The sequence below is a fragment of the Brachyistius frenatus genome, unplaced genomic scaffold (assembly GCF_029030835.1).
Source record: "Brachyistius frenatus isolate BFR_SWC_R1_liver_20210118 unplaced genomic scaffold, ASM2903083v1 Contig_32, whole genome shotgun sequence".
NCBI lineage: Eukaryota > Metazoa > Chordata > Actinopteri > Embiotocidae > Brachyistius > Brachyistius frenatus.
In genome coordinates, this window is record NW_027210631.1 from 793,663 (window position 1) to 820,000 (window position 26,338).

The 26,338-nt window shown below is 41.4% G+C and overlaps 2 protein-coding genes across 3 annotated transcripts in view; both read right to left on the reverse strand.

The window, feature by feature from the left end:
* Nucleotides 1–14,166, reverse strand: part of LOC138621697 (adiponectin receptor protein 2-like) — a 29,620-nt gene extending 15,454 nt beyond the window's left edge. Inside the window, exons 1-4 of the mRNA XM_069699931.1 lie at nt 14,143–14,166; nt 13,843–13,929; nt 1,016–1,090; nt 626–919 (exon numbers count right to left, since the gene is read on the reverse strand). Coding sequence (XP_069556032.1) covers nt 626–919; nt 1,016–1,090; nt 13,843–13,929; nt 14,143–14,166 — 480 coding nt within the window. The remainder of the gene's footprint in view (nt 1–625; nt 920–1,015; nt 1,091–13,842; nt 13,930–14,142) is intronic.
* Nucleotides 14,167–20,111: 5,945 nt separating this feature from the next.
* Nucleotides 20,112–26,338, reverse strand: part of wnt5b (wingless-type MMTV integration site family, member 5b) — an 89,062-nt gene continuing 82,835 nt past the window's right edge. For both annotated transcript variants that reach the window (XM_069700013.1, XM_069700012.1), the window contains 2 exons: nt 23,240–23,398; nt 20,112–23,136 (listed from right to left, as the gene is read on the reverse strand). In XM_069700013.1, the coding sequence (XP_069556114.1) occupies nt 22,837–23,136; nt 23,240–23,398 (459 nt within the window). In that variant the 3' untranslated portion in view covers nt 20,112–22,836. The remainder of the gene's footprint in view (nt 23,137–23,239; nt 23,399–26,338) is intronic.

Here is a 26,338-nt window from a genome sequence, read left to right on the forward strand (position 1 = left end):
ATGTTTTTATGTTAAACGTTTAAAGGATAATCCTTTAATATTTCTAAAGGCCTAAAACTTTCCTAAACAAACTTTTGAGTCAAAATCTGCTCTTTTCAAAAGTGATCTTTTCATGTTTAATTAGTGTTCAATGTACTTTTGATCTGTGTAAACATAAAAGCTCTTCAAAGGATAAGATGCACAAACCAAAGCAACCGAAGGCGGTCAAGTGTTTAACCCTCAGTCAGTTACGGCTGCTTTTAATGAACGTGGTCACGTGCATGACTCGCATCTACTTTCTACTTATCGACACGAGAGGCCCGGTGTGCGTATGCGAGTATCACAGGCTGCTCTGCCGATACACTGATCTGAAAAGGTAACCGCGGCACCAATTCCCTTTAGCGTCTTTCACAGTTAAAGAAATGTGTCGATTCAGATTTGAACTGACCGTAAACCGCCCGGCTGGTCGGCATCAGTTGCAGAATCTTTTACTGCGCCGGTAACGACACCTTTTAAATCATTAATGTGAGGGTGTGTGTTTTGATGGGATAGTTTTACTGTGAACAGTCGACCCGTAGCGCGCCACATGGCTGTGAACCAACCAGACGACAGCGTGTACGCGTGTGTGTGTGTGTCAGACACTCACCCCATGGTGTGAGGGGCACTCTGCGGTGCGGGGGTGACTGGCTGAAGGACCTGAGGTGGGCGTGTCTCCTTTCTGCTGCAGACTCGTGGGATCTGTAGGCGAGTGCTCTGTGGCCTGTTCTACGAGATTTGAAGTTCTGTGTCGCAGCACGAAGGACGGGCCCTCGGCCCCACTCGTCTCCCCTCCGTCCAGGTTGAAGCGCTGGACAGGCCTCCACCGGAAAGTGAAATGAAGCGCAGCCGAGGCCGGACAGGCGACTCGTTGGATGTAGACGAGATCTGGAAGTGACCAAACCTGATCGGACAAAACTAACGTGAGTGGAAGTTAACGCACATAAAACCGGAGCGCATGTGAACTGAAGGAGGTGAAAATGTTCAACAGGTGACCCACCTGGACTCCACTCAGGAGGACTTTGGACCGGACACGTTGACTCGGGCCTCTATGGGCCGGAAAGAGACTGCGATTCTAAAGGGAGACAGAGAAGCAGATATTAGGAGAAAGAAAAGAAAGAAATTACAGTAATAATATCTGGTTAAAACAAAACAAAGAATCCAGACATAACAACCGTTACAACATCATATTTTTACCACACTGAAGTGATACTCAACAGCAGTTTCCCGATCAATAAAAACATAGATGCCAATAACGTACAGAATAAATGTTATATGATAAATGTTATGTTACGTAATAAATCAAATATAATAAAATTGTGGCTATGCATATAAATCCCTGCCAATTCATTAAGAGTGCTTCCTCCTCTGTATTGTGGCAGAGCTGCCCAGACTGAAAATATAATGAATGGAGGCACAGCCTTGAATTTAAAAAGGTCACAAGCTTCAGTCCTCCAAGACACAAAATGTTCTGCAGAAATGTCACAGACGTTTCTCCGAGTTAAAGATACCGTTGGTTCCTGCTTTGTCTCCGTCCCTTCAAAAAGTTACCCGTCGTATCAAGGCCTTAAAATACTGCATCGACTAACACTCGCAGACAATTAGGAGCTGCCAACTTGCTGTCATGGTGAGCTGCTTAGCGACGAGAGGTGTCGAGTACAGGAACGGGAGATTCACACACAGGAAGTAGATGTTGCTCCCCGTTGAGAATGTATAATCCATCTTTCTCTCACCACAGTTACTCTTCTGCTTTACAGGGGTGATATTCACAAGGGGTGATATTTACAAGAAATGTAAATAATATTTCATGTATATTTTCAGAATAGCGAAGTGATATTCACCCCTGTAAAGCAGAAGAGAAGTGATATTCACTTCATTTGAAGTTCGGGGAGAAAACCGGGCGTCAGCCGCAAGGTGGGACATTTCCAACCAAATCATGCGCTGCGACGCAAGTCAAAGCCACTTGTGGACAGAAGCAGAATTCAGAGGGCATCGTTAATTGTGATACCACTGTGTCCCATAAATTCCTGTAAAACTAAAGTAAAAAAAATCTAATCCAGCAATTGTTACGTGACATATGACACTACTACACAGCGACACACTTATTGGGACAACTTTTTTTAAAATCTAGAAGAACGGGTCATGATGGTAAAGCTGTGCAACTCTTTTTAACCGAAAGAGGTGCACACCAAAGTCCCTGCTTTGTTTGGAGGATTTATTTGATATCCTTGTGAGGACTTTTAGCCTTCATAGAGATCAGTGTACTTGAACGTGCACATTTTCACAGCAGCGTGTTCTCCAAACAATCACGGAAGCTTTAATGTCCTATAAATGATGATAAATGCAGCTGAACATTCATACTGCTTCACTGTTTTCTCTCCACGTGTCACCCTCTCCCCCTGCACTCTCTCTAACACACACACACACACACACACACACACACACACACACACACACACACACACACACACACACACACACACACACACACACACACACACACACGCCTCCAGAGGGGCCCAAGCCAATGTGAACGTGTCCCCAAGCACTTCATTTAAACCATCTACCTGTGCTAGCTCATATACATTAGGGGATTATACAGCCAAGGGGAAAAAAGAAACACAAACATGTGTGTACACACACACACACACACACACGCCTATGGAAAAGGTAAACATGCTCATACTACAAAAAAAAGAGAAGGGTTGAGAGACCAAACACAAGAAAGCAAAAAAAAAATACACAAAGACAACAGGACGGAGAAAACAATCATTCGGGCCATAAGGAAAAATACAGATTTTCACAACCCATGACATCGACCAGCAGACAGTGACATTATTCTGTACCGAGAAGCTGATGAAAAAGACTATTTGAGCTGAACTGAGATGACTGGCCTGTGGGCAAGTTTCCGAATCAAAATCAAACACTTCTACACTCAGAGATTGTCCAATCAATCTCTCCACTTTTCCCTTCCCTTCTCTCCCCAATCGACTATTTGCGAAAATGACACCGGCGCCTTTCTTGGTTAGCCGCACCCTCATTTTCTGTCATAATGAAAAGTTACGATTTCACTCGGGCTCCTTATTAGACAGAGAATAAGAAGACTAAAGTGCTTCTAATGGGTATTTTTGCAGCTGTAGTGAGTTCCCAGGATAATAGTCTTTGCAGCCTCATCGACAACAAAACAGCTCTCCTGGCAATCCAGAAAGCTGGAGGGTTTCGTACTGAGTGGTTCTGCCCAAAGCCACGGCATGAGACAGAAAATTTGCCGGCCTGAGTGCAGAAACTCACCGCAGAGCTCGGTAAAGTTTGGACAGCTGCAGATGAAGGTGATGATTCTCAGCGGGATCGTAGCTACAACCTACAACTTTCATATCGTCTTGTGTTACAATAAATAAAATACATTACAGGGGCTTTTATTGCAGCCTATTGATCAGCCACAATAAAAGACAAGTATACAAAACACCATGATAATCACCTACTTATTTAATTAGCACATTTACAACCTGCGGGTAATGAAATTTACGAGAGAAATAAAATCGCCAACAATGGCTGGAAGATACCCGAAAACATCTGCTAATAAAGTTCGGCGTACCGGGGAAGTAGTTTCATTTTTCTGTGTCGAGCTGACTGGAGAGCCAAAAACAAAGAACACACACACACACTGGTACTACTTATATGGAACAACTGGAACAGACTGGACTGACCCCATATCGAGATGAAAAGACTCTCTATGAAGGAAGATTAGATACGGAGAGAAGAGAGAGAAAAAAAAGAAGAAGAAGAAGAAGAAGATTGTTCGTACACACCCAAAACCCGAACGGGGCTTCCCCGGGTCCGAGTAAACGCCAAAGCACTTTTCAGTTCCGAGAGCTGACGCACGACGTCTGTCGGCAACAGGATGGCAGGTGACTCAACGAGGCGTTTCGTGCAGGGCAGATCTATGATCGCGGTTTTCTTGGCACAAAAGAAACACCTCATGCATGTCATTCACACTCTTTATTTATTTATTTTTTCTTCTATTACAGGCCCAGTGTGAGGTTCAATTATTTCCCCCCACGCACCCACCTCCATGAAGCCAACCAGTCACACAGAGCAGTTTTATCATCTGCTGGGATTTTCTGCAAATTATAGCAGCTCAGGAAATAGCCCCCCCCCCCCCAGAGACACGGGGGGGAGCAGAGGAGCGGGCCGACGACCGGCTCGGTGAACACGGGTCGTACTCTCAGTCCGAACCTCTGCCGGCGTGCCCTTAAGCAACACTTCCCTTTGGGTGCTTTTCAACCGTATTATTTCAAATGATGTATTAACCGCTACAAAAGCAATAATCTTTTCAGCGCTCTCCCTCAATCGAACGATTATATATTCTATTCTCTTGGCATTATCAACCGGCCCCGAGAGCCCTGCAGCTGTGCCCATTAATACACATTATTTTCCTTTAGGCATGGATGCTGTGGAGCTTTTAATATTGACGCTATTGATCTGATCCCGGAGGTCAATACCGACAATACTGCGAGTGCTTTGAATCCACTACAGCTGACAATACAGTGTGTCTTGTAGGCTGCATTTGCATAATGTGAAAAGGCAATTTTCAAACTGCACATTACTGATTTTTGAAGTGATAATATAACAATTAATATTAATAATTAATTATTATTAATAGGTAGGTTTGTAAGAGTGCGAATAAAGAAAACGTGAATTGACCGAGGCGTATTTGTGTTGGTGTTAATACCGGCAAACACGGGAAAATTCCTCAGCCCCGACTTTGTGCATAACAGCGCGTATCTTTTTAGTGTAATATCTTATCTGCGTGTTCTGTCTCAATCAGAAGCTAAAGACATCTTAACCCTCGTGTTGTCCTCGGGTCAAAATGACCCGCAGCTGTGTTCAACCAAGTTCTATTTTATTTCTATGTTTTTATATTTTTTGGGATCATTGGTGATCATTCTTTAAAAGAAACCCTCACAGCCTCTTTGTCACCAATGATCCCCAAAAAATATGAAAATAAAACAAGAACTTGGTTGAACACAGCTGCGGGTCATTTTGACCCGAGGACAACAGGAGGGTTAACTAGCTTCACACACCAGTAGCTGGAAGGTTGCTGGGTTCAGGTTAGGTAAGGTTAGGTTAGGTAGTTACTTTATTAATCCCCGAGGGGACATTTTTTCACTACAGCAGCATATTTTACGACACCGTACTTTTTACCCAACAGGCTTTCTTACGGCACTTGTAGGTTCCTTGCGTGTTGCGGCTGCTCTTATGTAGAATTATTTATTATTAAATGAAGAGGCAGCAGTTCAGCCTCTTGCAAGGACACTACAGCTGGAGTTTACAGACCATTGATTGTTTTTTTTTGAGAGGATCAAACCGGTACCACTCTACCGCAAAAGCAATCTCTTTCACCACTAGATCACTCTGCCCTCCGAGTCACTGCTGTTTTTTTTACATTGTGCACTTGTGCGTGTCGGTTCATTTCGCACTAAACTGAAACGCAAAGACGCCTAAAGGACAAACATATTGTTAATCTAAGTCTTCCAAATAAAACACTTGGGACAGGAAGAGTTGGAATTCGTTAAAAACATCTAACACTCACATCGGTACCGATACCGTGACTTTAATACCGCTTCCCAAACGATATTACTCTTATAAAATCCATTTTACAAAAGTAAGCTATATCACATATTATGGCACAAATCTGCAGTTTTCACGCATTTTACAGGGGGCGAGCGGAACCTGGTTTTCTGGAGAACCAATTTTTCCAATGTTCCCTAAACACCTCAAAATGGAAGCAAAAATTGACACTACAAATTACTGATGTCCCTGTAAACGGTGGAATAAAGAGAAGACTCCCGTCACTGCAGCACACGCAAATCACACGGATGTTTGGCCAGAAATGGGTTTGAAAAGAACGAAATAAGACGTTCTAATGAAAGATTTAAGCCGCAAGAGTTTAAACCGAGTGATTTTTATCCATAGGGGCTACATGGGGTGAATTATGTGGCTCACTGACATCAATGAGATTTAAAACATACGCGTGTTCAAAGGAAAATGTGGATGTAACGTAGATAGCCGAATTTGGTTTTGAATTACAAGACTTTTTTTTTTTTTATACTTGATACTACCTAACCGGTGCCATATAACTCTCAAAGTTCAGCACCCAGCCCTACGCGTGTTCATGGGATACGAGAATACAGCCTGCAGTCAGTTCGCTTAACTTTGCATAACAACGGGGTAACAGGCATTTGAACCCTTTGGCTTTTTGCATGGATTAAACAAATGAGCTAGAACTTGTTAATTAGCACTATTTAAGAGAGACCCGGTAAGTGGATTTTGGTCAACATTTGGACAAAACCTGGCTCAACCGATCAGTTCACAAAGAAAATCTTAATAAGATTCCCGTCGGGACATAACTGTGCTTTCAAACGAAGAGGTAAGTACAGGTCAACGTGCGAACGCGAGCTTGCCAGCAGTTTTGTTATGTGCACTGTCCACGCAGGCATGTGATGATGAGCATTACCTCATACCGACTATAACCATCTCTCTGTTTGTCTCTGTGTCTCTCACACACACACACACACACACACACACACACACACACACACACACACACACACACACACACACACACACACGCGCACGCGCAAAAGCAGGAAGACCGCTGACCTCACCCTAAAGCACTGGAGTCGGTTGTTGTTGTAGAAAACGAGTCCATCCTAGAAACTGACAGACAAACCCAACAAGAAGTCAGAAGGAAAGGAGAGAAAAAAAACAACAAAGCAATTGAAAGAAAACGGAGGAGAGACGTCGATGGGAATCGATTTCTTCCCGAATTCTTTTTGTCCTCGAGCAAAAGAACGAGTGGTGAACAGGTGGCATTTGAAAAAGAAGCAGAAGTGCACCTTTCTGGTTCTTAAAATGCTCATTTTAGGTCGCAGCGCCCGTCACTGGTGGCAGCTCTGACCGCGAGCACTACAGGCCGCCGGCACCCGCCATCATGTTGTGTTGGGATTACGTGGGATAGAGGACGGGGCTTCGGCAAATGACCTAAATGATGGTGAATTTTGTGGAAAATGTTGCATTTTTCCATGAGCGCGAGGTGTCTGGTCCGGCGAGCCGAAGCGAGAGAAAACGAGGAAGTTCACCGCTGATGAAGGCGGCGGACAGAAGTGAGTGAAAGCATCACTTCTGCAAAATAAAGCAGAAAGAGAGAAGGAGAGGTGGGAGAAAAAGAAAAAGAAAATAGATGTTAAGGAAGGGCATGAAATGTGACTCACTGAACCTGCTTTGCAGCCTCGTCTGGTTGTCGGGCGTACAACATTGCCTGAGGACTGCACGGGTGTGCGTGTGAGAGAGAGAGAGTGATGACACATTAAGTTGTAGGTCGTAGACTATTTAAAAAAAAAAGGCAAGCAGTCTTTACTTTCATTGAGCAGAAAGCAGATGTAGCCCAAAAGGTCAAACGGTAGACGGCGCAGCTGCTCACATGCAGACAGACTGGAAACCGTTTTAAAGTCTCACTACGGAGGGAAACGTGAAGAGCGAGGGAGCGTCGCAGGCCGGCGCGGTTTGAAAAATCGGTCGGCGGTTCCTCCCGTTCTGCGTACTTGCGAACGCCGCACTTGTGCGCCCAAAATAGCGAGGTCGGGTACGCCAGTACGGGACCCGAGGGCACAGCCGGGGAGTGTTTTGGCGTCCGTGCCGTCGCTGACGAGCGGCGGCGTTTCTCAGGACTTGACCGCGCGAACGCCAAGAATACCGCGCACACGACTTCCCGTGTTGCAGCCGCGAGCTCACGAGCTCTATTTGAAGTCAAACATGCAACACCAACCTCATTAAATCCATTTACCAACACGAGTCCCTTTTTACTTCGTTCCTGTTCTTGGCCCATTCAGTACACATTTATTTACCAACGACCACCAGGATTTTAAGGAGAGGTCTTGCCGCAGGTAGGGAGGTTATCCAAGCTGCACATGTTGGAGCATCTCTGCTCCATCCAGTTTTAGCTTCTCGTGCTTCAGTTGTGAACGTTGGTGGCCGTCATGTGGTGACGTGATGTGACGTTCAGCTTTTCCATGAACTCCCACTCTGTTTTTTTCCTGAGTTAGACACAGACGTACGTAAAAACCAGTGAAACAGGTCTGTCTCTTTAAATTCAGTGAAAACAAGTTGACGCTGGTCTTGATCTGGTCTCTTATCGTAAGTTTTTTTCTTTTGCTCACAAGTTTTTCCACAGTGTAAAAGCAATTTTAAACAACATAACTGAGCATCTGACATACCTATTTACTTTTTTTTAACCAAACTTTTGATATCTTCAGGTAAAAATGTAAATTACTGCATTCAAGCGGATAAACTGACTTCCTGAATGTCATGTAGATCTTAAATACAGTTAACAGTGAAAATTTAAATGACGGTGCAACTAAAGTGTGTCATGTATTACATTTGTCTTTTACTGTCACAGTTCTGCACTTCTAATCCTGTGTATTTATAAATACACACACATGTTCTTTCAACGCGTTGACCTTTGGCAGCGAATAAAAGATCCTTTGCTGTTAACATCGGTCCAAAAGCCACAAACTCGTTGCATAAGATGAATAAAAAGAAGTCCCTGTGCAACACATTTTACACAGCGCCCTTTGAACGACACGGCGGCCACACACTGGCCTGTTTTGTGGGTCTACTGCCAACACCTCAGTACTGGTCAAAAATAAAGACCTTTCTAAATTCCTTGAGAAGTGAGTTGGTAGTCGTTTTATTAAACTGTTGCCATCTTAAGCTGCTGACTTTGCTTACTCAGATATAATGTAGTATTGACGTTTAACTTCTATTTTTTTTTTGCTTTTTGTCTCCCATTGGCTTCATCCGGTACAGTCGCCAGCCTCTGCGATGACATAACGTCAAACCTACTTTATCTTGCAACATTGATTTAAACCTGGCGTCGGAGACCACGTGCCTTCTTTTACTGTTCACTGGGACGGTGTGGTTGCAACGAGATAAAACCAACACTTACTATGATATTACTGGGAAAAAAAAACCCACCTCTGATCCTCTGCCTCCACACCGCTACGGTCGAGGGCGACTTAGTGCAAATAATTGCAAGTGTTTGCTTTAACCTACTTGCAGTTTCACAAGGGTGGGGTCGGCTGCTGGGCCAAATTAACAGTAGCCGTTTCAGACCACTTGTCAGCCACTCTGGCCTGTTTTTCTGCCTTCAAAACCCAACCCTAAGAGGTCGTCTGTTTTTCCAAAGAACGGCTGAGTAAAGTGCGGGTCCCCCGGTGACCATTAAGTCCTGATACAACAGTGAGTTTCTGATGGGGCTGCCAGCAGTCTTATGATGGAGAGCCAAACAAAGACAACCAGTGTGATGTGACCCCCAACACACACATACACACTCTTGTTCTCTGCTTCACCGCACACATACTGCACAGTAGACACACACACACACACACACACACACACACACACACACACACACACACACACACACACACACACACACACACACACACACACGCTTGATAGATCGCATGGTGGGAGGTGGAAATCTACAATATTCACAAGAATGGGTCGTATGTTCGGTGACAGGAAGACATCCTGGAGACGGGCCAGTTTGTCAAAGTCAACTGTTTGGTTTGATGTAAACAAACAACCTTTCACACACATTCTGATTAAACAATACCATACAAATAGTTTCTGAAGCTTTACAATTTACTTGTGAACGGCGACTTTCCCAAAAACAGCAGATACTATTTGAATTGGAAATGAAAACACTCAATGAGGATAGCAGGAGGCAAAACTTAACCACCAACAAACAATGAAATGACCCGATTATAAAAAGAGAGACACTGCATGATAAACTGGTGGTAAATAACTGGGGTTTAGGACCTCACCCGAGTCCTCAGATCTATTTGAACGGTCACAAGATGATTAAATAAATGTTAAAGAAAAATACGAAGTGTACATCACTGACAAGTTTTAAATTCTTGTATTTTTTTCTTGAGAAATCTTTGGACAGTTTTATCTGTTCAGGCATCTAAATAGCCTTCATATGCAGCCTGAGAGCGGATTTTCTTCTTTGGTTGAACACTCAACATTGGTAACAACTTGTAATGTGAGGCTAAAAGATTTGGAGCCACTGCCATTGATCCGAGTGGAGATTAATTCACATGTACCATCTACAGCTACGTGGCTCCTGCAAAGCTTTCCACAGCAGACTGATGTTAAAGCATCGATCTGACAGGGATCTAGCAAGTCTGAACACAACTAAATCTGAATATGCAGAACAGCAACAAAAACAAACAAAAAAAATAGAAATAAAAATAAAAATCACATAACATAGTTGATGAAGAATTAATAAATGTTGTGAGGCTCTAAGTGCACAACACTGAGGCCACATCCTGTTCAAATTACTCGTCAAAGATATTGAAGGCCACTTCAGTGGGTCTGTGAATTGTACCAAACCACCACCAACCCTCTGAGCACAGAGCAGACCACAACAAGGTCAGTGTGCTGTAGGCGCTGCTGGTAGTTGAAACCGAGATGGTTTTCAAGCACTAGATGACTATCTAAATCTGGGTCAAAAAAAAAAAGGTAAAAATAGTCCTCAAAAATGGAAAATCTACTACGTTTGCACTTTCTTTAGTCTGTGTAATGTGGAGCAGACTGAATAAAACACCTGTCTTTTTCTTCTCAGCTCCCTACCAGAGAAACAGAGCTGTTGCCTTCAATAAAAATAGATTAGCTCAAGTTATATCTGGTTATTAAAACATGAAGCAGCTTCTTGGCTCTATATTTTTTTTTATACAAGGCTATTGAGGGAATAGACAGATACAACTAAATCTATCCGTGGGAAGATACAACAAGATGCCTCTCATTATCATCATCATTAATCTGTCAATTATATTCTCAATTAATTTGATTGATTGTTGGGTTCATAACATGGCATAAATAGTCATAGAGAAGTCCAACTTCTCAAACATACTGTACATGGCTTTGCTCTGGTTTCTGGAGGTTTTAGTGCTAATGTTTTTTTAAATGCACAAAAATAATAATTGCCGAACATTGGTAAAACAAAGCTCACAATGAAGCTAGAGCAGCTTAGGTGCTGTAAAAAAAAAAAATATGTGTAGGTGTATCTAATATAATAATTGGGAAAGCACTGACTGTGTCATATTTCTGGAACTTAAGAAAGCAGCAGATATTTACATTTTTGAAGCTGCAACCAGTGGATTTATTGAATTTCTTTGCTTGAAAAAGTACATAAATGATTCATTAAATGATCAAAATAGTTAATTAATGTGACGCTGGTTCATAAATCATTGCAGCTATACTCGACAACTGTAATTAGTTTAGGTTTACTAGCTTTCCAACTGCCAAAGATATTAAAGAAAATACACAAAAAGACACAAGCTGCCTTCAGCATTTCCCAAGTGTTGTTGTAGCTTATCACACATACAGACCAAAACATATAGTTTTAACACCCCAAAGTGTTTCGGGCTTAAAATGATATTGTGCCTCTAGACAAAGTAATCGACTCGTGATGGGCTTATCCAGCGGGGTGTACTGCAACTGTTGTTGTACATGCGTATTTAGGCTAAAACATAACACAAAGAAGGGCGTGTTTTGTTCTTTTTTTTTTTTACATAACACACAGACCCTGTTTTGAGAGCTGTGAGGAAAAGAGGAAGAAAAGCACAGAAAAGTACGAGAATATAACAAAAGAGAGAGAGCAGCTACTCTGTCTCGTGATCAATCAGCTTAGCAATGACAGATCTCTACTATTCTTAGAAGCTATGTTTAGCTGCTCTCCTGCCTGGCACACTGTCAAAAGCTGACTTCATTATACATTAAATTCCCCGGAGAGTTGTACTTCCAGTAAAAAATAAATAAATAAAAAATATGACGTACTGCTCAGTAGCCACATCTAGCAGAGTGAGAGTTGGTGCACACGTCAACTCGAGCAATGATGATCTTTGTATAATTGCAAATCAATATCTTCCAACAGGAAATTACTGCAAAGATCCCAGTTGGATGAATCTGAAAGGTACGAGACGCATGTCGGATAAATGAATGTGGCAGACCTCGGGGGCCTTACTGCAGGTACAATTTGATTTCTCTGTGGGACATGGATGCCTACATCTAAAAATGCTGCATGCATTTGCTTTGCATCCATATGTGGGTTTTGACACGTTGACATGCACAGGTGTTCAGGACTTGAGGAGGACGGCAGGCGCGTGCGTGTAATTCTGTTCACAGACAACAGTCTTACGTTTCTTTCTGGCTCTGTTGAGGAGAAAAATCTTGCATTTGGAAATAACGAAACTGCAAAGCCCCGAAGGATGAAGCCTCATAATAAGACCGCGATTAAAAATTTAAAAAAATGAAAAAAAAAAAAAAAAAACTTACAATAATGCGCCATGAAATATCCATGCGCTAATCTTGATTTTGAGGCTGGGTTCGCTGGGAGTGTTTTTTTATGTGTAAAGTTTGGGTTCAAGACAAATAGGCTATCAGCTAATAGGGCCATAAAATATTCATGACATGACCTCATGCTTTGTGCCAAACCAAACTCTCAGAAGTGCACAGACATGAGATGGGCATACACACAGTATACGGCTAAAAGAAAATACAAAGTAATGATGAAATGAGAATTCAATTCTTTCCTACTGTAGTAGAAATGAATATTAATTGATGACCAATCGAGTGCTGCTAAATTATGACCACAGCTGCTTGTCAGTATTGACTGCTGGTGAAGATTGATGGCAATCAATTGTCAATTGTATCAATTGTTTTCAGTAAGCATCACGATTATTCATCAAAATGGTGATTTTGCAGTCATGAGTTAAAGTAACTGTTCAACACACAAACAAACAAACAAACTGATTCTAGTTTTCTCTCACATCAGTGTATAAAAATAAGTATTTAAGTATTTTGAGGTTCAACAACAGGAAATCGACCTACTTCGACAGAAACGGTGCATGTTGCTGGACCTCTGTCAGTTTTCTCTGGTTTTACATGCCATAAAAAAAAGACAAAAAAGCAACAAGCTAAACAGCAACACACGTGTTTAAGACGACCAAAGCTGTTGGACTGTGAAGTGAGAACACATCTTATTATTATTATTATTTTAGTGAGATAATAAAGCTCTCTTCACCAAAAACAAAAACACACTGAAGGGCGCATTAAATAGCATTAAATAGCATTAAATTGATCTCCCACACGAACCACCGGTCTGAACTCAGACTGAGTCCCCGGGACTCAACACACCGAGCAGGACAAAGAAAAGACAAACTGGAGCCGGACTACCTTCTTCTTCTTCTTCTTGCACTTTGTACACAACACGCACACAAACGAGCCCTTTTTTTTTTTTTACTTGTACAACATTATGCAGCAGAAAAAACAACAACAACAACAAGTGCTGTGATGAACGATAAGAAGCAGCCTGCAGCCTGCAGCCCGTCGACAGGCTGCGATGAGGGTTTGTTTACACCGAGCTAGCGAAGCCGGCTAGTCCGCTAACAAACGCTGCCACATCCGAAAGAAGCCAGAAAACTCCGTAACAGCGCCTCGGTTCATTTTGACAGCTTCCCACGTCGACCTATCCGCCTTTAAACACGCCAAACACCGTCTTCACGTGACTCACAAAGGCTGTTTGTGTCCCCCCCTCGCTGGCTAGCAGATTACGTTTCTCTGGTTGTTTTTGACAGCCAGAATTAGCCGGATAGCAAAGCTGCTAGCTGGCAGGTTTAGGAAACGTAAACAAGACGGAACAACAACAACAACAACAACAACAACTAACAGCGACAAAATGCGAGTTGTGTCACTCACCTGGTCCGGGATGTCCGAGGAGTGAAGCCGCGGTGTAAACAGAGGGTCGTGGTCGCCGCTCCTCTCCTCGCTGCTCTCCAACGATAACTGACCGGAGCGGACTCACCGACGTCGGGAGTAGCGAGTCAGACTGTGACGTCGCTCGCATGAGCGCCGGACGACCAATCAGATCGCTCAACGAAGAAAAAAAAAACACGACCAATCAGATCGCTCAACGAAGAAAAAAAAACAAAAACGACCAATCAAATCGCTCAACGAAGAAAAAAAAAAAAAACAAAAAAACGACCAATCACTGACTACCGGGAAGAGAAAGACACATTCCATCGTGTTTTTTTGTAGTTTTTAAATCAAAATGTAAAAAAAAAAAATAATATTCCCGAGGATGTAGTTTGGAGTTTAACTCGTTTCACGTGGTAATTAATTTCGAATAATCTCAGCTACGTTAGTCTGTGTTTGAACTGCGTTGTTGGCAGTTTTTCTCGTTTGGAAAACTTGTTTGACGAGTCGACACGTGCAAATTGAGCAACTTTCAACAAAGCGTGATCAGCCAGGACCTACCAGCCGATAAACATACATACAAAACAATAACCACGAATTCAGTCTGCAACAAACAAATGTTTTAATAACAGATTAATCTATAGAACTATTTTGTGATTTCTTGGTTGTTTGTATATAATATATATAGATATATACAGTATATACTGTGCATTTTATATTTTTTTACTGCTATTTTATTGCTTTTATATTTTTCTATTATTATCTTATTGCTTCTGTATGCTGCTGTAGTGAAAAAAATGTCCCCTCAGGGATTAATAAAGTAACGACCTAACCGAACCTAAACTGCTGGATTGGTTAATCTATCAAATGTGAGTCGACTTGTTTTGTCCAACAGTCCTAAACCAAATGATATTGAGTTTATACAATATAAAACATACATCTCAAGCAAAACCTCACATTTAAGATGCTGAAATTAGCAAGTATTTTGTATTTTTTTTTGTGCTTGATATGACTTAAACTATTCATTGATTATCAAAATTGCTCACTGCAGGCTGACTTTCTGTCAATTGACTGATTTCAAACAAACTGTACAAACAGTGCTTGCCCATATCTAATGCTCTTGAAAAAAAAAATGCTATTCTGTCACCATAATAACAATACTGTGCTCAAAAGTAATTATTATAGGCAGGTTACAAATCCTTGAAACGTCCTGTTCCTACAGGTGGTGTGACAATGCGGCTCCACCTCCACTTTTGAAATGGGAGTATATGTTGCGATAAGAATGACTTCATCTAGTCAATTACACAACCTGTGCTGCCTGCCCTCCCTGCTCCCCCGGTTTGAGATGCACATATGCCAGAACACACAGACGCACACATACTGAAACACACGCCCTGATGCGATTATGGTTGACTCTGATTGCATTATTGTGCAAATGGATTTATTGTGATTGAAGGCAGCTGAGTATGTTGCTAAACACAACACAGTCCAGCTGAGTTTCATTGATCTGGTTAATCAGGTCCACAGTATCACCAGGAAACGCGTTTAACAACTTTCTTAACAGACACCAGTTGTTTTTGTTTTCAAGAAGAAAAAAAAAAAAAGGCCTCAGAAATACTGTCAGGGTTTAAAAATGTTAGAAATCTGGTGTGCTGATGCAGGTAGTTGTTTCAGGAGTGTGTGACAATACCTCAGACTTTTGACCTGATTATTGATGTGTGCTCCAGTGATGTTTTATTTTCTTTGAAATAATGGAGAGTGCATCAGTTTAACTGTACTCTATAGTACGTGGAAAAACAAAGGTACAATGTAGTATAATGATATATATATATATATATATATATAAGTGCAGATATAGAGAACTTGCAAAACAAAGAGATTTACTGTATCTCACCTTATCATGACTTAAAAGGTTTTTTTTTTTTTTTTCAGGCTTAGATTTTGTTGCTCAAACTATACATGTTTCAGCTATAGTTGAAGTGGGTGGCTGACATGGAGTTCATCCCTCTCGTCTTTCTGACAAAAGTCCAACCTCATTGATTTTTTTTTTTTTTTTTTTTTACAACATGACTGATGGGTCTTCAGAGGTCTGTGCATGTGCACATGAACCCATGTGCACTGGGTGTAATCTTGTCTGGTACTGATAGTGAAGCTCGACATCATGTTTCTCTGAAGGCACACAACAGGCCTTTAAATACAGATAACAGATGATATAAAAATGACTAATAATAGAGAAGGAAATATATCTCATCAAACAGCATCATCCACTGATGTGATTTATAAAATGTATTTTCCATCCTATACTTTAGATATATAGGTTTTAGAAGTGTATTTCCTTTAGCAAATACACTTCTCAACATGGGGAATTACTGGTTACAAAAGGAGACCTTCGTCTCCACAGAACATGCAGTAAACTCACAGTAATAGCACAATCTCCTGCAGTCTGTTTGCATAACCTTGATTTCTGATTGCATAATGTCCACAATGCTAATTCATCTTTTAAGTGTTTCTTTGTTGCTGTGTCTATGTGCATGTGGGAGTATGTGTCCAAGACCCTCCTTGTGGCCATTTAAAATAATCTGTTACTGCTGTACCAACTGGAGATGCAGAGTAGATTTAAAAGATATGCAGATTATTTAATTTAGCTGCACTCAGATACAAAAATGGTAAAGGTTCAATCAGAAGTGTTCAGTATCTGTGTGTGTGTGTGTGTGTGTGTGTGTGTGTGTGTGTGTGTGTGTGTGTGTGTGTGTGTGTGTGTGTGTGTGTGTGTGTGTGTGTGTGTGTGTGTATACAATTTGTGTGTGTGAGTTTCTCTGCAAATAAAGATACTAAATGCCTTTTAAATGTCTTTCACCACCTGGTTATCAGTAACTAAACCAACACAATATATGAGTGATTAAAAAGAGTTTCTTCCCCATTTGCAAGTCTTTAAAGGTAATTTAAAGAATTCATATTTCCTGTAAAAGACAGATTAATTTGAGTAAAACGTTGAAATGATTTGACTAGTCATGAAAAATATGATTACCAGCCACCTAATTCTGCTCATCATTAATTTACCTAAGATTTCAAGTAACTTTCCATAGCAGCAAAGTAAGGGGTGTGTTACTGAGATTGTGTGTGTGTGTTGCTGGGATACTGGCATCCACGCACCATCAGCAAGTCACAACTGGTGGACCACACCTGAAATCTGATTTGACCACTGTGCGGCCAATTGTGTGACTAGATAAAAATAAAATGTAAACGTGACCAGGAATCATGATGTCTTCACATAACAAATGAAGATATAAAGCTGAAGACCTTTTTTTTTTTTTTTTTTTTTATCAAGTTTCACTGAACACCATCTGTAAACAGTGTGGAAACTACAAATAACTTCTGTGGCAAAACAATCCGTAGAGTAGCACACATGATCTCACATATGGCCACTAACAGCATTATCTAGTTACACACATGTGCATGCAAGGTGTGATAGAAGAGAATAGCACGTGGTGTTCACTGTTTGACACCCATCACATCTCATTCTCTCATTCACAACGCCACAGGAAGTTTTAGTTACCAGATCATTTTGCCTTTAGTTGAGCAAAGTTGTCACACTGAGAAGAGCAATTTATAAACTATTAATTGTGTTCTTAATCAAGTGTAAGCTGTTTGGTTAATAATGCAGTCTACTTACATTGAATACACAATGACACTGCTTGAAAAGACCTGGACTAATAAAGTGAATCTTTTTTGGGGGGATGGGGATTGTGTAGCGTCTGAATCACATGATTTCTTTACCTGCTGTGTTCTGAAGATATTTTCATGAAGCCTGGACTGACTTGTTGTTTACTGTCTGGTGTCACTGTTTCATTTGGATAAACCTGACAGTTCGTTCCCTGAATGCTCTCAACATGGTTTCATATTTTATTAATATACTTGATTTACAGGTATAAATGAATATGTTCATTTTGCAGTTTTCTTGTTGTTTTTTTTGTAGTGCTTTTAAACTGAAAATCAATCTAAGCACCACAATGAGTCAATTACTCTGGCAAAAGTCCCATTTGTGTGGTTGGTTTACACCAGCTGCAACAGAGAGCCAGAGATGCACATAAATTACAATAAACACAACAAAGTACATTCATATAAATAATGACCTTTTTTTTTTTTTTTTTTAGCTTTTTAAATCTATACGTGAAGAGTAGGGGTGTCAATAAACAGAACAGATTTAAAGGGCAGCAGTTAGACTGAAATAAACACCATTGATGTGGGAAATGAAGTCACAGCTCACAGAACATTTACCACATCCCAAGGAGCTTAGATATTCTGATTTACTCGGACTCAGCGGTCCATTCTGCTCCGACCAAAGCTCGTAGAAAGCATATGGATGAATGAGTTTATGGATAAGTGGCTGAGTGTTTGAATTTGACTCGGCCTTTGAGCTCTGTGTGTTGGAAAACTGAAAAAGACAGAAAGAGACAAGGCGACTCAGACTCTGCATGTTTGTTTGTGCATTTTTGTGTGTGAGAGAAAATGAAGTTGTGCCTTCTTCATTTAAGATAATCCAGATCAGAGAGTTTGCCTGCAGATGTCTTGTAGTGAAGACATCTGCTTTTGGTTAATCTACAAATATCACGTGCAGGATTTCTACACACTAAATGGGCAACAAAATGTTTTGCATAGCAAAAGGTCCAGGCTTCATTTTTTGTATTTTCTAGATACTTGCCTATTTTCACGTTATTGTTCTCCATACTTATTTCCAGGCATGACAGTTTCCCCCTGCTGGACACGGGCGGAGCAGAAACCAGAGTTCCCATCTCCTCTCCTGCGCCAACATGTGGAGAGAGCAGGTTGCGGACGAAATTATCTCATTGCTCAATGTCACAATGGTGAAGACAAAAGAGACAAAAATTAGAGAAGATGTGAAGATAAATGGGATGGGCCACTCTTCCTGTAATGTTGTCCAACTGCAAGAGATCCCTCTAAAGTGGTTAGGCTACATAATTAGCCAGCTGGCTGTCAGAAACTAAAAGGTCCTCTACGAACTGGGGCTCATTAATGCCTCACTGAAACACTGCGATGGTGTTCCTGTGAGCGGACGACACTTTTTGGCCTTTAAAGAGACCAGCGGATAAATGTTTTCGACCTGATTTGGAGGCAGACATCCAACTCCGAGGTGTTAATGGTGACTGAAATTAAGGGTGAATACGTATTCCTACCAAGCGTCCCATTTAGGACTCTAAGTAAAGCAGAAAGACAAAAAAAAAAAAAACCTGTTTAAGCTCATAACTGCTTGAACTGTTTGTTCCAGAGAAAGTGCAAAATGTAAAAGCCTGACTTGAAGCACAAAAACAGAGACTGATGCAAAAGTCAACAAAACACCCTCATGCATTCATACGCTTCCCTCTGCATGACTTAAAAATTCAAAAAAAACAACTTACAAACTATTATTGAAAAGATACTAAAACAATAACAAATACGACCTCATAACCATCACCTGTCTGATTCACATATTTGAAACGAGCAGCATCACAGCGGCAGATGGCTGTCAGGTAAACAAGATTAGACGCACCATCAGGTTTCACTTTCACCGCTCTAATCTGCATTAAATACACACATGATGTGACACATTTGGAGATAAACCATCAAAATGAATGCACACTGATACTCGTCTTTCTGGCTATAATCGGCAACAGCAGTTCAATGAGAGGGAACATGAACACACACACACACACACACACACACACACACACACACACACACACACACACTCAGACACGGAGTCCTCTATCAGGTGAGGAGGATTACAGAGACAGGACTGCAAATCGGTCACGCCGCTCTAGTCAATGGTCTAATCCAATTACTCGTGAGCAGCTAAAAGTAATGGGATTGTTAGGTAAGGTCACTGTACAGACCTGCTTAGCCATGACAGCGTGCGCCATCCAGCGCTAAAAGTTGTGCGAGGCTGTTAAGCAAAGCTGCCGGAGGATTTTATAGCGTTTCAGAGACCACAGGAAGTCAACTTGCTGGTACCGTGGAGCAGCCATTGAGGGGGATTCAGCCTTTGAGAATGTATGGACAAAAAAAACATGGACAGAGGTTGAAAAGCAGAGCAGCAATCTGTGAAGCTGTTTGACCGTCTGATGGCGTCGAAGAAGGTGCAAGAAATGAGCGGGAATGCCGAGAAAAAGCAGGAATGAGCATGAAATATAAGTGCGTACCATCCTGATAAATCAACTCTGAAAAATGACATCTTTCGGGCCAAGAAGACGGCGCACAAGTTTATGACCATACACAATATTTTACTGTCTTATGTGAGAAAACAATACATTCATATAAACACAACGACTGTGACATGAAAACATCCTGATTATCTGTTCATGTCTGTAGGCTACTGTAATACTGATATGATCAATATGGAGTTATACATGACGGTTTCTTTTGAGTCATTAGCGATAAATTTTTAAGTGTAATTCCAGATTTAATGTGTTTTTCGACTGCAGCTGAGATCTTACATTCTGCACCTGAAAAATTGTAATAAAAAACTGAAAGTGCACATATTTGTCTTTCTAAAAACGGGAAACTGACCATTTTAAATTTGTAAAAAAAAAATTATAAAAAATTATCATAATTTCATTTATATACAAGCAACCCAGTATCACAACAAACTGCGAGACACGCAAAATGTGAAATAGCCACGCTTTGTGCTGTCTCGGCGTGAAAGTCAACACATTTTCCTTTATTGGACGAAAATGACACCTAATGCATTTACAGCCATGTGATTTACAGCAAAACGATTTTGTGGTTGGAGTTACTATATAAGCACATGGTGGCGGTTTGGAAACAAAAAACAAGATAAGAAAAACTTTGTCACCTCCTTGGATTTGGTAACCTGTGAGTAATGCCACCGAGTCGCCCCTCCTTCCTACTTATGTGGCTAAAAAAGTTCCTTTGTACCTGGTCTCACAACCTGTTGAGGGACCTTGTAAATCACATCGCATGACATTTCCGTACGTGTAAATTTCACATCTGGACAGCCCAAAACGTGGCTATCTCATGTTTTGCTGTAGTGGACCGGCATGTCAATTTCATGCTTTGCTGTGATTCTGGGTTGACATAAGAGATGCTTAATAAAACATTCAGAAGAGTTATAGAAGAATTTCAGTTGCTTCTCATACGCTAAACTCGGCCCCGTTTCATCAATGGCAGTAGTGGGTCTGTCTCTTGCACTGCGTTACATCCCGTCCCCGTTTAGTGTCCCGTTCCCTTCCCGTCCCGACATTTTCAAAGACTCGTCTGTTGCCGTCACGTCGGAGGGGAAGAGAGTGAAAATGTTGACCCAAAAAGTCAAAGAGACCAAAATAGCAGAAAGCCTCATTTTTCCAAGATTAGCTTTATCAAAAGAATACACAATAATACTCACGTATAAAACAGAGAAAACAAAATGAAAAACAATAATAAAATATACTTTCTTTTCAGATCTACTATTATTTAAAAGTATTAAATTGCAGTCCTTTCTGTTTTGCCACAGCATATTCAGTCCTCCTCTGTTCACTTTGTCCTCTTCATGTTTCCAATAAACTGCATCTATCACTTGTATCACAACCAACACAAACAAGCCAAAATCAGTATTACAAAATATTAAACTGGTGCCAAGACTGTCAAATGGACACATGGGGCTTTTTTTTTTTTTTTTCCCTTTTTGTTTCAATTAACCGGTTACATAACAAGACGGGATGAAGAGGTCCGCTCACAGCGAACGTGTCTCTTAGTGCGGCTTCATTAAGGCAGATACAGCACATTAATCTCACTAATGGAGGTTTCGTTCGCTTCACTGTCAGATGAAGGTCGCCGAGCCGGACTGCCGGTGTGAGCTGCTTGTTTAAACAGTAGTGGTGTCAAGATGGCCGCAACCAAGCGCGCCTCATTAACCCGCGCAGGCACACTTGTCAGGTCACAGGCGCAGGAGAGATCTTCTCTGGTAAAACAAGTAGTAGTTACACAGAGATGAATGGAGAGTGACGTCTATCCTTTTTCTTTGGACTTGGATATTGCGTGTTTTCCTGTACTTTGTTGTATTTTTCTTTTTAAGCGAAATCGGCAGCTGGATTTTCCTGTGCTTTGCTTTTCCAGGCTGTGGACCTTTCTGAAACTTTTTCCTGAAGTTTGTTGCAAGAAAAACATAAAATCTTTACTATAAATGTTGCATTTTTTTTTTTTTTTTTTTTTACCCCTTTTCTGATTTACATCTCCAAATAACGGATTCCTCCTCTATTTCCTACTTTTCTGCATTCCCCGTGCTGTATTGAGAGTACACATGGCGATGTTTAGCACAACTCGCGTATGCCCAGTAAAAGCTCAACAGTTCTTTAAAACACGGTGACACCTAACAGCGCCAATCTCCAAGAGACCGTCAAGATTTCTGGGATTCCCAAACACATGAACAGAGTCTTTATGAGTCCGAACTGCGTCGCGGGTTCCTTCCGAGTCTCTTTAAATAACAATCAGATTTGTTTGTTTGCTTATTTATTTACTTAATTATATATTTATTGAATTTCTTCATCTCGCACGAGTCGTGTGTGTCCCCCCCCTTTTAAGGATCCAGTTGTTCCACCTGCACCTGCGAGCTCCGCTCATCCTTTGTTCATCAGTTTTGTTTGCTGCGTCTTTCTTCCGTCGCTCCTTCCTTCGGGGTTGTGATCGGAATATTAAACGTAAAAGTAGGAAGTGATGATCGAGGATAGGGAAATAGAAATCAGAGCTAATATATATCCATCCACTGAGCTGCTATTTACACTCATAAATCGGCCCACACAGGTACTACGTAGTTTTGTCGTCTTGATGTGAAAAGATTTATGAATAAGAGACGAGGGAAATTGGTAGGAAATAGTACTTGTGTGTCTGAACAAAACCCCTGAAACATCCCCTTCCTGTCATCTCCTTCACCCTCCATCATCACCATCACCTCCTCCCTCTCCGTTGCTTTCATCCCCTTCCATCTGCCCAACGTCCACGCACGCGCTATTTGCACACAAACTGGTCCACGAGCGACGTGCAGCGCTTGCACTTCACGTAGCAGCACCAGTGGAACTTGCAGTGGCAGCGCTCGTGCTTGTAGGTCTTGAACTGGTCGTATCCTCGGCCGCAGCACATCAGCTCGCAGCCGTCCATGCCCTCCGAGGTTTTGTTGCAGAGGCGGCCCTGCGTGCCCAGCGAGCCCGTGGTCTCGTTGCGGAGGCAGTAGTCCGGGCTGGAGTCAATGTAGACCATGTCCTCCGGGGTCGGGGTGTTGAAGCGCTTGTCTACAAGCTCCAGCTTTCCCTGGCGGGAGAAGGAGACAATTCATATTTAAAATTCTTCTTCAGGTTGTTTCTGCTCAACATGGAGGCAGGATGGGGAGATGCACGAGCTGTGAACTCGGTACCTTGCGTCCAATCCGCATGGCTGCCGCGCTGTCGTATTTCTCTTTCAGGGACTCTCCGACACGCCTGAAGTCGGCCAGCTGGAGCCAACAGGTCTTCAGACTGCAGGAACCCGAGACTCCATGACACTTACAGGCCACGTTCGCAAGGTTATAGGCCGCCTGACGGACGGAGAGAGAGAAGGACACGGAGATATTAGATATACGTGTTCACTCATTTTGTTTTGATCCATACAGGAACAACGGAAAAAAAAAACATCACTGGACGTTTTCTGCAATAGATTCAAACTTTAAGGCGAAACAACTTATCTTTGTCTTTCTTCTCGCTCATACCTGCTCTGCATATTTAGTAATGCTGCTTGAGACTGCACCGCCACAGTGCATCAAGCAGTCACATGAAGTTCCAAATAAAGATAGTCAGTTGTTCACCTTAAAGTTTAGACAGAGACATTTGTGTTCGCATTAACTTGCTAAATGGTAGATTTTTTTTTTGTTTGCAGCTTGTCTTGAAAATCAATTAGTTAGTCTAGAATATATAATAATAGAAAAAAAAATCCCACAGGCTGGATGTCACCTCCAGGCCAGCAGGAGTCCTTAACTTGCTCTAGATTTCTATTGTTGCGACACTGCTACCACCTAGTGGTCAACATTTGTAACTACTCCTTCCCCATCAACTACTTGAAGTGAGATGACCTGGATAAATCACGGTAAATCCATGTCAGATGTTTTCACACTTGATGTATATATAGCTATAAATATATACATACAAAATGCATTGTGGAGCTTTGGGTCATTTCACACTGACACATTCAGCTCTTTTAGGTCACTGTTGACAAATTTAAATGAACTCAATGACAAAGGAAACAAAAGACTATAAATCCAAATGTGCCAGCTTTTCATGTAAATGAAGCATTGCAAATGAGCTTTTTACAGCAATAAATCTGTCTCCCGTTTTCTGTCACCGTCGTGTGCTTCTGTTATAAAGTGCAATGAAATAAATATACAAAAGAGGTAAGAAAAAATAAACAAAGAGAAGATGATTTGCTCCACATGTGCTGCTCTTTGACGCTGCCGTCAGTACAGCTCCACCAAAGTAAAACAAACATCTGACTCAGAATAGAAGAGCGACTGCTAACCAGAGGAAATGAGGCTCTATTGCAGATGGACTTTCCCACACAGGTCTTCTATAGCGAACAGGCTCTTTAACACAAGTATTACTTGACTAATTATTGGTTTCAGTGGCTCAGAACTTTCCAGGGAAATCATACTGTATTTAAAAATTTTTTAGCTCCAAATAGCTCTTTATCAAGTCATTCTGAAAACTGAATGTAGACATAAATCTCTTTTATTACTTTAGTATATGAGCTATAATGTCTCCAGTGAAAACAACATAACTAAGAAAACTGACCTGCTGCTTGAAACACTGATCCAAATAGTATTTTTGAGATCTTAGCCAAACTTTCGTCGAGCATTTTCACTGTTACTTTGCAAAATGAGTTTCAAAATTGCTTAAAAACGATTATGAAGCATTTTTAACAAAACGGAAAATGCAATATTTATAGTCATAGCAGGAGTGAGCCTCAGGGGGAGCCCTTCCCCCCTGCAGCTTTACCAGCTCAGTTAAGCAGCATCTAATGTTTTCTGTGCGTGTGGACATCCTATTCTTGCTTCTGATTCCTAATTTCCCTGACTCAGCCTCACACAAATGAAAGCCATCACTCGGGCTCCCCTCACTGCCTGATCTCAATTACCTTCTCACCTCTGTTAACCCCTGCCTCACCAGCACCCCCGACCCCCACCTCCCAACCCCTGAACCCCCCTCCTCTGCTTGACTACCCAGCAGGCATAGCACTCGGCACCCTCCAATCCTGCGCTGCGACCTCCGTGACCCGCTCAGATGGACACAGAGGACAGGGGACAATGACAGTTTGTAGAAGAGGAAAAGCTTCTTTTTTTTTTTATGGGTTTGTGGTTCTGTTTTTTTAATTTTTTTAAAAATATTTTCTCCACATTTTTAATAAAAGTTACTTCAGAAAAAGAGCTAGTGCAGTTTCAGTTGAAATCATGATGTTAACAGGAGGAAATCCTTATATTTCAAGACGTTTTACGAGCCAGAAAGAAATTCTGTACTAATAAATCTTTTTCGATATTTTACGACTACATCTGGTTGTTTTGGAGTCGTGACCTTTACTTTGAGGCTCATTCTTTGTATGACTGCTGCTATAGAAACACTTTATATTGCAAACTATTAGCTGCCAAATCAAACTGTGCATGTGTGTGTCCAGTATCATACTGAGCTATTTGGTAGGTCATGCCTGCTGGGCACAGTGACACTGGACCTGATGAACACACACACACACACACACACACACACACACACACACACACACACACACACACACACACACACACACACACACACACACACACACACACACACACACACACACACACACACACACACACGGCTCCTAACCCCTAACCCTGTCTGAGCTAAACCTATTGTGCCTGACACAGAGACCGTGTCTCCACCACGGATGACTGACCGTGTGTGTGTGTGTGTGTGTGTGTGTGTGTGTGTGTGTGTGTGTGTATATATGTATGTATTCAGAAACATAATAGGAGAAATGGAGAACACAGCCCACCCCTTGTGACAGCATAAGAAATGAATAAGGATTAAAGATAACACGTTATAAGGCGACACATTTATTTTCCTGCTTTATCTTCTTGTTAAATTAATGATCTTCTTACTCAATTTTGGCCTTTGATTTAATTTAATTCTGTGAAAGTGGACTGAATACATTTGTTGTTTGCTTGCTGTCCCATTCATGCTGCTCTGTTATTGGTGGGTTCATATTGAAGTTCATTTCAGATCTTGAAATGAAATCCTGTTTGAAACTGAAATGACTGATAACAAACTGACAGTGGTGGAAAGTAACTAACTTTAGTCAAGCACTGTACTTAAGTACAATTTAGAGGCACTTGAACTTTACTTCAGTATTTCCATTTGATGCCACTTTTATTTGACATTTATCTGACAGCTTCAGTTACTTTTCAGATCAGTATTTTTTTCCCTAAAATATAGATCAGTTTCTATATATG